This window comes from Lepus europaeus, chromosome 10, assembly GCF_033115175.1.
Source record: "Lepus europaeus isolate LE1 chromosome 10, mLepTim1.pri, whole genome shotgun sequence".
Taxonomy (NCBI): Eukaryota; Metazoa; Chordata; class Mammalia; order Lagomorpha; family Leporidae; genus Lepus; species Lepus europaeus.
Window position 1 is genome coordinate 98827787 of NC_084836.1, and position 15072 is coordinate 98842858.

Below are 15072 nucleotides of genomic sequence, written 5' to 3' on the forward strand. Positions count from 1 at the left end.
AGCACAGAGGAGTTTTAAGGTAGTGAAACCACTATTATATTCCAGTGGATACAGTCTAAATGTATCAAAACCACAGAAAGCATAATGACAAGAGTGAACCCTGATACAGACAAAAACGTCAATGTAGGTTCGTTCATTGACTGTAACAGATGTCCCACTCTGGCAGGTGACAATAGGTGAAGCTGTGCAAGTTGGTATATGGGAACTCTGCACTTCCTGCTGAATTTTGCTGCCAACCCATTTGCTTTAAAAGTAATTGAGGGTGGCAAGGAGACTTGACTAAACACACTTCCTCCCAGGAGCCTACTCTTGATGGAACCAATTGGTGAGGTCTGGACTCTACCTGGAAGCCACTATAGCTACTCGTGGGCTCTCGATTGTTTTTCATTTCCTATGTGAATCTTCTCTTCCAGAAAATTAAAAATGGAAGACAGAGTTGAGAAGTGACTGTGCCCAGGAAGGAAAAGTTCTGTTAACATCCCTCAACTGTCTGTGGACATCTCTAACCCAATCTTACATCTTGCCACCAAATCTCTCTTCCTAGTCCCAAGGAAACGACAGCATTTAGAAGTACCTGTGGAAATCACCCAGGTCTTCTGCACTGATATAATCATCCAAGTTCAGAGTCAAGTCTGCCACTTGCTGTGTGCCATATTCCTAGAAAAACAAAAGACAGGGATATTTCTGGGCTAATGACTGGGAGTGAGGGGACAACACTTAAATACTCAACCTAGAGAAGCACTCACATGCTCACAAAGACACATACTACTAAAAGGATGGTTTGTAATCTATGATACTCCTGTAAAACTTGGGGACTTCTCTGATCTAGGGATACTGTCTTTCTGAGGCCAGAAAACCCAGTGCCCAAGCCTTTAGGCAGCTCAGGCACAGCACGTCATTGAGGTACCAAACAGATGCACAACTTCAACTTGGAGGTGAGCAACGTGAAGAAGCAAGGCAGGCAGAAATCTTGCTAAGGAGGACAGCAGCTGAGGCTGCAGGGATCACATTAGTGGCTGACAAGAAAAGACGCTGGCAGCCCTGGCCAGTACCTGATGCCTGGAAGTGGTGGCAGTAGCAGTGGTTTCTGTAGCATGGTTTGGGGCGCTGTTCCTGGAAGCCCAGACCTTTATGGGGGTCAATGAGCCCTACCCCTCCTTTACTACCTACTTTCTACAGCTTCAACTAACCTCAAGGGATTTTGTTACTTGCCACTAAGGACTCTGTCTGATATAGCACCTTAATGTTCACCAAAAGGGAAAGGGATACAGGAATACTATAGTACCCAGTAGTTAAAGGGAACGAAATTTACTTGTATGTAGTCCATGTAAAGGCCAAACCATACTGAAAAAGCACAGTGCAGAACACATTTAGCAAGATAGTTTTAAATGAACATACATGGAGAACCAAGACAAAAATGTAACAAAAATAAAGCCACTGCCCTCAAGGTGCTTATAGTCAGTGGCAGACACAGACACTAGAGCAAAGCACAAGTATGTACACAATTACAAGATGGGGTGAGTACCAAGCAGGAAAACAAAATGGAAAAAGAGGTAAAGTTAAGATTTTTCTGGTAGACAGTGGTGGGTAGGTGGGCCCCAATTTTTTGAGGTGGAACTTTTGAGAGGGAATGAGCTGGAGCCTGGTGTTGTGGTGTAGTGGGTGAAGCCACCTCCTGTGGTGCTGGCATCCCATATGTGTGCTGGTTCGAGTACTGCAGCTAGACTTCCAACCTAGCTCCCTGCTAATGGCCTGGGAAAGCAGCAGAAGATGGCCCAAGTGCTTGGGTCCCTGCACACATGTGGGAGACCCAGAAGAAGCTCGTAGCTCCTAGCTTCAGATCGGCCCAGCTCCGGACATTGCAGCCATTTAGGGAGTGAATCAGCGGATGGAAGATCTTTCTGTCTCTGTAACTCTGATTTTCAAATAAATAAATAAATCTTTTAAAAATAATAATAATAAGAGAAGGGATCCAGCTAGGCTGAAGGAATGCGGGAGGGGGTGAGTTAGTGGCAGGCTGGGGGCTAAGAAGGCTCCAGCACAGGAAATACAGAGGGTGAGCCCTCCAAGGAGTCAAGAACTCAGCTAACTTAAAGAGACTAAAATAAGCCCACTGGGTTACAATGAGATTTCTTCACCTGTGTTGTCCTCTAATGGGTTCACCTTAAATCATTTAACCATTTCTCCACTAATACAAAGTCCTTCCTGGTAACACCAGGCAGTAGACATCTTGGTGTACAAAGCTTTATCTAGAGTTCTCACTTTGGTATGAAGTTCCAGAAGTGAGGTTTCTGGGTAAAAATTTCATAACATTCACAGCTCTGGATCCATGCAGGTTTCCAAAGGGCCGTTCCTAGCCCTGCTCCCTTCAGCAGACCCCCAAGTGTCTCGGAGACTCACCAACACGTTAATGATCATGCTGTTCTCCATGGTGACGGCTTTCACCAGGAGCTTTCTGGACCCATCCTTAGCCTCATAACGGAGCACATAGAGGTCTTTATTGCTGTTCCACCCCTCTGGCAGCAGTTCTGATTTCTTATCATCAGGACTTGGCTGGAAAAGAAAGACAACAGGGTTGAAAGGAGAAAGATCATGACCTAAGAACACAGAGCTATAGAGGACCTTAAAAGCAATCAAATTCCACCCCTCACTTCACTATGAGGACATGTCTGAGGTCACAACCAAGGCAGAGGCATAAGACCCCAGTCTCTGGACTCCTGCGCTCCTGTTCTCTCCCCCTATCTGACTGTCTTTATAATGCCGCACCAGAACCTGCAGCCTTGGTTTGATAAAACATCCTTATTTCAGCCCCTGTCAAGAATAAGGCCAACCAACCTAACAAAGGATGTTGTGAAAATCTAAATTAAAGGTTTGCACCTTGGGTCATTAACGTGTTGATTACAACTATACATACTAAGGTGGCCCCCCAAAACCCCAAGAAAATGCAGTAGTTAAACAAAACTTCTGAATAATTTTCCTGTAAACACAAAACATAGCGTCTGTACAAGACAGGAAGAGAGTTACAGAACAGACACCTGTGCAGTTGCCAGCTGCTGGAGAAACAGACATCACCACTGCTGCTGAGGCCCTGGGCAGCCAACCCCAACTCTCCCTCCTTTCCCCTCAAGGGTGATTTTTAAACAGTGCTTTCCTTAGAGCTACATTGCTATACATGCGACCACAGATATGCACTGGTTACAGTGTGTTTGGATTTGTGTAAATGACATCATTTTCAGCATTTTTTATTGACAGCCATCCATGCCCATGAATTTAACTATGGCTGATTCATAGTCACAGCTCTTGGTGAGTGTGCTGCGACTTGCACACTCACTGTTGGAGATTGGGAACATGTCCAGTTTATCAATTACGCTGTTACCAACAATGCTGCCCTGAACATTCTTGTACACATGTGGATGAATTTCTAGAGTATGCCTGCAAGAACTTTCCATTTATAAGATAAAGTCAAATCATTTACCCAAAAGGTACTTATTTGCCCACTCATTAGCCACAAAAATTCCACATGGTCTGCAATGTCATGATTCCAAAACTTTTTAAGCCTGGCTAGCCTGGTGGGTGTAAATGCTTCTGACTGTGGGTTGAAATGCTCTCTTTTCCTTGTTAATAATCCTAGGGTTTTCCTTTTGCATACTAAACTTTGAGAAATGTTCTCCAACTGTTTCTATCATGAAATGAATACACTGAATTCTCCGTGAGGAAAAGATTTCTTAAAGAAGGTCTGTGAAAGAAAAAAAAATGCTGCCATAAAGACAGTTACAATTTACAGCTTCTGTTCCACAAGAGGCTCTACAGAAAAAGTTAACAGCAGTCACAGGCGAGGAAGACAGTTTCCTTAGCTACAAAGGAAAGCAATTAATAACCTGCAAACAATAAAAAGTTGGGAACCCTAAAATTAGCAAAGTATGAACAAGGACAAGAGCAACTAACAGTGTACAAGTACAATCAGTAGCTCAATTTTACTAGCATCAGGGGAGCACAGGCTGAAATAGAGACCTGCAGGTTACCCCACAGGACTGGGATTATGCTTCTTCTGCTTTCTGCCAGATGTTTATGCAGGTGTGGGGAGAATAACCCCCAGGCACTCTGGCGGGCATTTAAACTCACACAGCCCCTTTGGGGAGCACTCAAGCAATATTCAGTGTCATTAGGTGAGCCAATATCCCATGAACTAAAATCCTAGCTCCTGGAAGAAATTCTGTGTAGACACACAGGAAACATGCCAAGGGATCTTTAGCATAACCTTGGCTAGAACAGGGAAAAAAGGAAGGTAAAATGCAAAATATGCTTACAGTGGAATACCACATATTAGAAGGAACAAAGAAGAGCTAACTGTAGCATGATACATAAAAGTAAAAAAAAAAAAAAAAAGACAATTTTTAAAATGAGATTCACAGTCCAGAATCATTCATATAAAAATTTTTAAACTACCCAGAAACATGCACTCTATATTTTCCATGGCTGGACATCTGCACTGCACAACACTGAGCAGCTACACTGAAAATATTAGGGGGCGGGGTGGCCGAGTGGGGCCCAAGATGAAGACCAATGGCAAAAGACAAAAGCCCAGCAATCTGGACTTTACACCAAGGACAGCAGAGGACACGAATTGGGAGCAGCTGGCTTCTCCGCTTTGGCCACCGCTGGTGCTCAGGAATCCACTGGAGGTAGTGGATGTTGCAACTGACCTGGATGAAAATCTGGCTCAATAATGAGGAAATTCATAGGCCTGAAGCTGAGAAATCAAAGTAACAAAAAGCAAAAGTGAAACTAATCAACCATTCTTCCAAGTGGGAAAAAGAAACTCGCCTCCTCCCACCCTGGACAAGCCTCCAGCACCACAGTAGGCATGGTGGACGTGAAGTCTGCTTTGCGAGTCAGGGATCTGATGACATGCCTCAGCTTCGTCCTGTTGAGGATCTTTTCATTTACATAATATCCTCCCCATATAGCATTCGATCACCAGAATTCTCTCTTGAAATAAATCATTTGGGGGGCTGGTGCTGTGGCACAGCGGGTTAAAGCCCCGGCCTGAAATGCCAGCATCCCATATGGGCGCTGGTTCTAGTCCCGGCTGCTCCTCTTCTGATCCAGCTCTCTGCTACGGCCTGGGAAAGCAGTAGAAAATGGCCCAGTCTTTGGGTCCCTGGACCCACATTGGGGACCTGGAGGAAGCTCCTGGCTCCTGGCTTCGGATGGGTGCAGCGCCAGCCGTAGTGGCCATTTTGGGGGTGAACCAATGGAAGGAAGAGCTTTCTCTCTGTATCTCTCTCACTATCTGTATTTCTACTTGTCAAATAAATAAAAAAATTTTTAAAAAAATCATTTGGTCTGCTGACCATCCCATCCCTTTTCGTTTTCAGAGTAAGAGAGAGTCCCTGAGGTCAGATAAGGCTCATGCCTTGCCCTGCAGAGCAACTAATGTTCTCCTGAAAGCAGAGATGGGACTGAGGGGGACACGCCCCGGTGCTATCAGGTCAAACAGAGCACTCAACTACCCTTTGGGCCCTGAGGTCAAATATCAGGTATCCCAGAGAGCTGAGCTGGAAAGCAGCCAGTGCAAGATCAAGTGCTTTAACTCACTGGAATGAAAAACTGCAGCACGGTCATTACTAGTCAGGTGCAGAGCTGTTTGAAATTCAGAATTCCTGGCTACCCAGACTATAACTGGAGATTTTCCCAGCCACACCCACCAGACCAGTCTCAAGAGAATAAAGGTGATTGATTGACTTCCCAGGTAAAATCCTGGGATGGAAGCATTCTTTAATGGCCATGAGTTCACTCCAGTATTTCTGGGCTAAACTAAATGCAAAGAAATTCAAAAGGATCATTTTGGACATTTTCTCTTTCTTTAAAATGCTTAGATTTCTACAACAGAAAACAATATTCTCTATCTGAAGTCCTTGACCATTTCTATGCTCTTGCCACCTAAATCACCTGTCACGGTTGTAAAGCTCTTAATGGGGAGTAGCACTGACTTTAAGAAGGAAATCCAAATTCAAAAACAGGATTTTTGTTGAAGTCAATTGCAGCACAGCTCTTCCAACCAAGTTTTACATAGCAGAACAGGCAAAACCAAAGAGAAAAGCAGACAGCACAACTTTGTATTTAACTGCTGACACATAGTCAAGAACAAGCTCTTGGGACCTTCCTCCTCTCTTATCACCCCCAGAAGGGTGGGGAGCAGGAGGTAGCTGGAGGCGACACACACATCCTCTGAACCTGGCACACACTCCTGGTCTCAGCCCAGTGTGCTGGCCCCAGGCTAGAAAATTAAACCTGCTCTTTAATAAACAGGAACATGCCTCTCCAGTAGCTTCTGCTCCCAATGAGAGCAGACGTGGCAGAACGGAGAGGTCAGCGTAACTGAGCCTCGTGCTTGAGAAAAGGCCAAAAGCAGCAAAACTACACCACAGTCTAGTCTGTCACCTGAACACCCATGGGGGGCATGGGGGACAGCAGGCGAGGCCTTCCAAAACCCCCATCCCCCAGGCTCCTTGGCCTCCCCAAAGTTGTCACAGCTTTTCCTGGCCTGCGGAGCCCCACAGCACACAGTACCAGGAACAGAGAATTACATGGACCTTTGAGAATGGGTCAAGGATCTTTATTTTCAGGAAAACAATATTAAAATGAGATTATATTCTTTCTGCACATTTTACCTACAATTCTGGGGGCCTGGGGTAGAGGGCAAGAGGAAGATGACTGCTGGAAGGAAGCACTCTCCTGCATGAACCCCATTCATATAAGCTGTCAAAGTGAGAGGGGTGCTGAGGACGTGCGAGGGGATGGGCGGCGGGGGCGGACCTGTAGCACTGATGCTTACCTGTGGGATGTTAAGAAAAGGTGACAGGCAGGCCCTCTACACAGTCCCGGGAGGAGGGCCTGGGGTTCTGACAGTGTGGAAGCAGCCAGCTGGGCGTGAGGAAGGAGAGTAAGGTCTCTGGGGAGGGCTAAGGGCAGGGCAGACCTATTTCTTCTGATGGACAGGGCAAAGGGCAGGGGGAGCCAAGGACCGATGGGGAACATCAAAGTCAAAACCAAGTCACTCCTCTCTACAACCCCAGCGCCCCGTGCACCAGCTTCCACACCAGCTCTCTGGGAGAACTTTCTGGGGCCAGTGAAAGGGCTGGCAAAGATCAGGAAGCCGGAGTGGGGCAAGTAGAGATGGTACTTATGTTGGGGAACCAGGCGTGAAGGGGAGCCTGACACTTGGGGGAGGGGGCCGTCTCCAGCTGGTCCCAAGGTCGAAGATGCTGAAAGGCACGGTGAGTGGAAAAAAGTGCAGTGTGATGGGACAGAGCAGGGACGGGGGCGTTTGGGAAGAGATGGCTTCTGCTCTGTGTGTGAGAGTGAGGCCGGCCCTTCTCGTCCAGCCTCATCTCCAGTCTTAGAGCCCGTGTGAGGACGGGGTCTGTGTGAACCTGGGAGTGGGCATGGGGATGCTAAGTGTGTCCCAGGGGCCCCAGTGAGACACCTGAGGTCTGAAAACCAGGAGCCAGAAAGGCACGCCGGCTGTTGTCTCCTGATTCTCGCTGATGGAGGCAAGGCATGAGAGGGTATAGTAGTTTTAGGCCTTAGTCACAAGGGATAGAGAAGAATGGGGACAGCAGTGGCAGGGGATAGGAGCATAAACTGGCTAAGTGTGCACAATGCATAAAGCCAGTTGGAAGGAGCCCTAAAGCTGTGTCAGCAGCGGAAAATTAGTTAGACTGACGAGAATCTGAGAAACTGAAAAAGGATTAGAGGGTTCCAGAACTAAAGTTAGAAATGAAAGGAAGGAAGAAATCCCACCACAAGATAAGTGTTGGGGAGGCCTGCTCCTCAGAGTCACTCCTGGGTCGGACAGGGACAGGACACTGACAGGGAGGGGCGGGCCTGGGGCTCTCAGTGCCCAGAGCTGCTTACCAGAGGAGCGTGGCTGCAGGCCTTCCAGATGGAGGAGCCGGGAAAAGACAAGGCAGAAGGGGCCAGGCCTCCGGCTTTGAAGAGGCAGAAGGGGCTGGCCATGTTGGGAGGCACTCTTACCCAATTCTCACACCGAGGGGTGTGTGTGTGTGTGTGTGTGTGCGGAGGGGTTTCCCTGAGGCAGAGGCAGAGCTGCAGGTGGCCGTGGCAAGTGGACCGGCCTGGGTCCTTCAGCAAAGGATGAAGGGCGGGTGCGCACTCTGGGCCCCTGCACAGGGGTGCAGAAAGGGCAAAGCTCACGCCCGTACTTGTGCTTGGATCCGGATGCCTGGCGCGGGCCAGTACTGGGTATGCGGTCCCACGCGCCCCACCTCGCGGCTCCGTGGTAAGGAGTTCACAGAGGGGAGCAGGTGGGTGAGAGGAACCCTGGGGGGCGACCCCTCTGTCTCGGTGCGAGGCCCGTACACTCCAGGTCTGGGAGACTGCCGGGCTGTGCTGAAACGAGCTGCTGTCCTTTAGTTTACAAATCGTGTCACGCCAGCTGTTAGGAGGGGCGCCGGGCTGGGCTGGCACAGCTTTGCCATGGCCCCGGGGAAGGGGGAGGTCAGGCGCTCTGGATCGGGCCCTGGGCCTCCGGACAGAGCACGGCTCCCACTCCACCCCGGCGGGCTCCGCGGCGTACCTGGTCGCTGGCACCCACGCCGTAGTAGCCGTGGGTCACCACCTCCCAGTGCAGGAAACAGATGAGCGCGTCCTGCGTGCAGGTGATGACCGGCGCCACCGAGACGAACAGTACTTCCAAGCCCGCCATGAGCGTCCGCGGCTTCTGCGGGGAGAGGAGGGAAGGGGGAGAGCGCAGTGAGCTGGCGTGGCCCCGCGACGAGTTCTAACTCGGCTCCGCTCTTCCGCAGCTCTGCCCGGGACTCCGCCAGCGCCAAAATGGAGACGCCCGGGGGTGGGGCGCAGCTGCCGGAAGTAACTGCAAGCGCCGGCGCAGCGGCGCAAGGCGCGCCGGACGGGAAACGCTAGCGCGATGCTGAATGGTTCCTCCAGGGAGCGCGCCTGCAGGAAGCGGCCCTTCAAAGCCAGAGTCTCCGCAGCCCCTCCGCAGCCTCAGGGTCCGCTACAGCCAAGGCGTTGCGACCTTGAGGAGGGGCCACTTCCCTGTGAGTCACAGTCTCCCTATCCGCAAATGGGGAGAAGAAGCTAGAGAATATGGCCCAGGTGTAGTCGTAGTAACAGCCCGTGCGCCGTGCCGTGCCTAGACGCTTTACTTGTGTTCACTTACTGAACAATCCTAGGCAGTTGGTTGGTATTAGTGTTATTCTCATCTCACAGACGAGGAAGCCGAGGCACAGAGGCACCATTTGACCAAAGCAACGCAGCTGGCCAGCGAGTGGCCTGGGTGGTTCTGGAAACCCACAGTCTGGCTCCTGGGATAACCTTTATAATTAGTGTTTATTGTGAGCTGCATCCTGTACCAAAACCTTTGCCTCGCTCCTTCAACAACCATACGAGGGACTTTCCATTTTTTCCATCAGCCCCTTTGGCAGATGACAAAGGGTTGAAGCCTCTTCTCCCAGAAGCCTTGGCTCTGACCTCAGAGCCAGAACTCCTGACCCACTACCGAATTTCAGTCATTTCTTTGCCTCTCCCCTTTATGGTTTCCATCATTTCTTGGAGTCCGATCAGTGCTTTTACTCAAATCAGTGTAGTTTGCTCACGGACACGCCATGGTGGGCTCTCCCTTGGATGGCCCCAGCCTCTGCACTGCCCACCTCCACCCCTGCCTCCCTGTGGGCTTCTCTGCAGTTTGCAACCTGAGACTCGTTTGACACAGGTCGGGTCCTCACAGGATTCCCTTTCCACCCTGGGGAAGAGCAAAGTCTTCCCCCATGGTCTGCCAGCCCCGCCCCAGCTCAGTGCTCTGTTGACGTCATCTCCTCCATCTGGACCTACATCCCCTGTGCTCGGGGCAGCCATACTTTTTGGCTCCCCTCGGCTGTTGATCCAATGTGGCCCAGCCCTCAAAATGTATTCTGCATCTGCACTTCCCACCACCTGCACTTCCACTTGTTCTGAGTCTCCAGCATCTCACACCTGGACCATTACAGCTGCCTCCTAACCAGGCTCCCCCACCACATGGGAGCCTCACCACATGTCCCCAGGCCTTTATGTCCATAGCGGGATTGGTTCTGGGATCTCTTTGAGATACCAAAATCCATGGGTGCTCAAGTCCCTTATAGAAAATAGTGTGGTATTTACATGGAATCCACACACATCTTCTTGAATGCTTTCAGTTGCCTCTGGATGACTTATAATACATAATACAGTGTAAATGCTATGTATATGGCTATTGCATTGTGTTGTTTAGGGGATAATGATGAGAAAAAAGTCTATATGTTCAGTACAGATGCACTTTCTCTTTTACTAGATGTTTTCCATGTGCAGTTGATTGGATCTGCAGATGCAGTATAGGCGCAGGTGCAGAGGGCTGACTGTACTGCGTTCTCTGTTGGGAATGCTCTTTCGCCAAACATCTTCGTGGTTTGCTCCTTCATTCTAAGGAGCCCCTTCCCTCACCACCCCCCAGCCTCAGCAGGGGGCTTTCCTGACCACCTCATCCAGAAAAACTTCTCTTTAACCCTTACCCTGCCTTCTTTAGTGCAGAGCATTCATCATAACCTGACACTACATTAGAAATTTATTGCTTTTTGGGGGAAAACATGTCTTCCTAAATGACTGTGACAGAGCGGTGGCAAGGACCATGTCTGTCTTGTGCACAGGTGCCCCTGGGTGGCTTCTACACTCAATGCACACTTACTGAGAGGAACAAAGCATAAAAATACTGCATAAGGAATTCTTGGCTTAGTTTCCCCCTTTGCAGTCCAGGGCTCACTTTGTCAGCTGACCCTGTGCCTCTCCTGTTTTGTGGTCCTAGGGTTTCCAGGTTCTTTGAGCCCCATCTGCTGAGGTTCTGGCTGAGTAGGTCTGAGATGCAGACAGGTAAGCTGACCGCACTCTGAGCGATGCTAAAGCTGATAGTGACAGAACTATCTGAGGCATACTGCCTGTGCTGTGAAGCTGTTTATCCTTTCCACTGAGAAGCCTTGGGCTTTCAGCTTCACTGCTATTGCTTGCTCTGTTCCTTCTTCTTGTAATGTCCTTCCCCAGTTAAGGAAAATCCTTGCAGATTCATTCCTACTTTCATAGGCTGGACTTCCATGGATGATGGAGCAGGCTATGCATGGCACAAAGATGCCTGTGCAATGGCAGCCTTATTCCTAAATGCCTGCTATGAGCCAGCTGATTCTTGTTCCTATGGAGCTTGTTCCGCCTAGTGGTAAAAAATACAAAGATAACTCACTGTGAAAACCTCCATAATAACGGGATACTCAGGAGCCTCTGAAAGCACACAGCAAGCATCTAACACAGAATGGGGATCAGGGAGGGCTTCCTAGAGGAGGAGGTGGCCAACTGTGCAGTATGTGGATGGAAGATTGGGACTGGATTATGGACCAAAGGGTAAGAGGGAAGAGCATGTGCTCAGGCATGGCGTGTGATATGCAGCTGGTTCTGTGTGATCAGAAGGTCATTGCTGCTTTCTGAGTGAGGCTTCCCCTTGTCTCTTTGGCCCACAATTAATTTTTCTTTCTTCTGTGCAGTTGGCATCAGTGGGATGCCAAGGGTTGGGCCTGGGACAGTGAGAGCCGTCAGTCTCAGTGGAAAGGAGAATTTTATCATTGAAGTTGATTAGACTCTCTGGTTCATGGTGGCAATAAAAAGCACACTGACAGTTGGTCAGTTTTATTACTGATTATAAGGCTTTTTTTTAAAAGCAGACAATGTACAACCCCTGGACATCAGCACCTGGGCAGACAGTTCCCTCACTGCCACCCCTTGGTTCCAGTCTGCTTTGTGTATTCCAGATTGTAGCCGTCATCTCGTTGAACTTTGCTTCCCTGTTACACACTCTCATTCTGTCTTGGTGCGGGTGTTGAGTGGTTTCTTTGGAAGCAGAGTCCAGGAAGTAGCAGTAGGGGAGAGGGTATATGAGATGGGAAGGGAAGGGAGGGTGTGATCCAGCCCAGCCACTCTGTGGGCAACTGGAGCTCACTCCCACTGGGAGATCTAGAGGACAGCATAGGATGTATCTCCCAGCTCCCAACTGAGGGAGTAGGCTGGGGCTTTTTCACTGACACCCATGTCTGGAACAGGTGGAGAGCTGCTTCTGGGATCATGCAAAGCCCTTCGGCAGGTAGTTGCAGAATTGAGAGCAAGCAGGAAAGGAGTCTTTGGTGCCTGGAGATCCCCACTGAGGAGTGAACAGGGCATTGCCATGGTGGCTCCTCTGGGCTCTCTCTCCCAACTAAGGGTGAGCTGCACCTTAAAAAGTTTGTGTCCCAGCAACTGCTAGGAAGTAGGTGTTAGCATCTGTATGTTGAAAGAATGAGATGAGCTCTGTCTCCTGTGTGTGTTTTTTTTTTTTTTTAATTTTTGACAGGCAGAGTGGATAGTGAGAGAGGGAGACAGAGAGAAAGGTCTTCCTTTGCCGTTGGTTCACCCTCCAATGGCCGCCGCGGCTGGCGCGCTGTGGCCAGCGCACCGCACTGATCCGATGGCAGGAGCCAGGTGCTTCTCCTGGTCTCCCATGGGGTGCAGGGCCCAAGCACTTGGGCCATCCTCCACTGCACTCCCTAGCCACAGCAGAGAGCTGGCCTGGAAGAGGGGCAACCGGGACAGAATCTGGTGCCCCGACCGGGACTAGAACCCGGTGTGCCGGCGCCGCAAGGCGGAAGATTAGCCTAGTGAACCACGGCGCCGGCCCTGTCTCCTGTGTTTTGTTCTGTCTCCCTGGGCCCCAGAATCCTCCCTGGGTAGGAACCTGGGCTGGAGATTTGCATTCCCACACTTGTGTGGACTTACCTCCACCAGTGAGTCCAAGGCTGCCCTGTGAGACTTGCGAGTGGCTGACAAGGGAAGCAGGTGGCAGGTGCCTCCCTGGATGGGCCCCTACTACCTAGGCAGAACAGAGCCCATGCCAGAGACGAGGGCCCAGGAAGATGGAAAGAACCTGGCAGGTGGCTGCAGCCATCTGTTCCTGGTCACCAAGTGACAGCAATATGGACATTCTAAGTTCCCTGTCTCCCTAGAAACCATGAAGAAATGAGTTTGAGGGGGCAGGGCCCAGACAGGTACTGATACCATATCACTCAACACTGGAATTCTTCCTTTCCTTTGGCCTTCTGTCAGCCAGACATGTCACCCACTCCAGGAAGCTTTACGTGACTAATGGTGTTCTTTGCTTCCACCAAATGGCAGACTGGAGCCCAGGACTTCCCATTCCCCTTGTCCTCTGTACCTGGAAAAGACAACTTGTTTTTGGAAAGAGAATTTTAAGGTAGCTGTTTTTTTTTTTTAAAAAGATTTTTAACATTTTGGTAAAATGCAATAACAAAACATCTATCCTATTAACTAATTTAAGTGTGAACTTTAAGAAAAGTGTTATTTATTTATTTGAATGGCAGAGTTAGAGAGAGAATGCTTCCATCCACGGGTTCACTCCCTAAATGGCTACAACACCAGGCCTGGGCTAGACTGAAGCCAGGAGCCAAGCCAGGAGCTTTATCCAAGTCTCCCACACGGGGTGCAGGGGCTTTTCCAGGCACATTAGCAGGGAGTTGGATTGGAAGTGGAGCAGCCAGAACTCAAACTGGCACCTATATGTGATGCCAGTATTGCAGGCTGTGGCTTAACCTGTTATGCCACAACACCAGCCCCAGTATAAACTCTTAAAATGGCATTTATATTGTTGTCCACCATCATCACCGTCTATCTCCAGAACCCTTTTCATCTTGCAAAAACTGAAACTTGGTGCCCATTAAACAATGACCCTCCATTTTTCCACCCTGCACTCTAGGGCAACCACCATTCTACTTTCTGTCCCTATGAGTTTGTCTACTCCAGATAGCACGTATGAGTGGAATCATATACTATTCATCCTTTCGTGATTGTCCTCTTTCACTCAGCATAATGGTCTCCGGATTCATCCATGAGTAGGAATTCTCTTCCCTTATAAGGTTGAATAGCATTCCATTGTTTGTGTATAACACTTTTTTTTTTTTTTATCCAATGATGGATACTTGGGCGGCCTCCACCTGCTGGCTTGTGTGAGTTATGCTGCTATGAACATGAATAAACGTCAAGACTCTACTTTTGGGGGCCAGTGCTGTGGTGTAGCGGGTAAAGCTGCCGCCTTCAGTGCTGGCATCCCATATGGGTGCTGGTTCAAGACCTGGCTGCTCTTCTTCCTATCCAGCTCTCTGCTATGGCTTGGGAAAGCAGTAGAAGATGGCTCAAGTCCTTGGGCCCCTGCACCACGTGGGAGACCCAGAAGAAGCTTCTGGCTCCTGGCTTTGGATAGGTGCAGCTCCAGCTGTTGCAGCCATTTGGGGAGTGAATCGGGGGGTGGAAGATCTCTCTCTCACTCTCTCTGCTTCTCCTTCTCTCTCTGTGTAATTCTGACTTTCAAGTAAAATAAATAAATCTTAAAAAAAAGACTCTACTTTCATTTTTTGGGGGGTATATATCTAGAATAGGCATTGCCAGATTGTATGGTAATTCTATTTTTATTCTTTTCTTTTTTTTAAAGATTTATTTATTTATTTGAAAGGTAGGGTTACAGAGAGGTAGAGGCAGAGGCAGAGAGAGAGAGAGAGAGGGAGAGAGAGAGAGAGAGAGAGAGAGAGAGAGAGAGAGAGAGAGAGAGAGAGAGATCGGTCTTCCATCCACTGGTTCACTCCCTAGATGGCCGCAATGACTGGAGCTGGCTGATGAGAAGCCAGGAGCCAGGAGCTTCTTTCAGGTGTCCCACCTGGTGTAGGGATCCAAGAACTTGTGCCATCTTCTACTGCTTTCCCAGGCCACAGCAGAGAGCTGGGTCAGAAGTGGCACAGCTGGGGCTCGAAATGGTGCCCATATGGGATAGTGGTGGTGCAGGCAGAGGATTAACCTACTGTGCTACAGCGCCAGCCCCTATTTTTAGTTTTTTAGAAACCATCATACTGGTTTCCATTGGTGGCTGTACCATTTTACATTCCCACCATTGACGCACTGAGGTTCCAGTTTCTATACTTTTGGCCAGTGCTTACA

At 49.3% G+C, this 15072-nt stretch overlaps 1 protein-coding gene and 1 long non-coding RNA gene across 3 annotated transcripts in view; one reads left to right on the forward strand and one right to left on the reverse strand.

Moving 5' to 3' along the window:
* Nucleotides 1-8875, reverse strand: part of PSMF1 (proteasome inhibitor subunit 1) — a 42938-nt gene extending 34063 nt beyond the window's left edge. Inside the window, exons 1-3 of one of the 2 annotated variants that reach the window (XM_062203972.1) lie at nt 8603-8875; nt 2401-2553; nt 575-657 (exon numbers count right to left, since the gene is read on the reverse strand). In XM_062203972.1, coding sequence (XP_062059956.1) covers nt 575-657; nt 2401-2553; nt 8603-8731 — 365 coding nt within the window. In that variant the 5' untranslated portion in view covers nt 8732-8875. Of the gene's footprint in view, nt 1-574; nt 658-2400; nt 2554-7920; nt 8546-8602 lie in introns of those variants that run through there. The other variant, XM_062203973.1, reaches the window with a different exon arrangement.
* A 93-nt stretch (nt 8876-8968) lies between these two features.
* Nucleotides 8969-15072, forward strand: part of LOC133767870 (uncharacterized) — a 45176-nt gene continuing 39072 nt past the window's right edge. The window contains exons 1-2 of the long non-coding RNA XR_009866917.1: nt 8969-9086; nt 10862-10926. This is a non-coding gene — a long non-coding RNA (uncharacterized LOC133767870). The remainder of the gene's footprint in view (nt 9087-10861; nt 10927-15072) is intronic.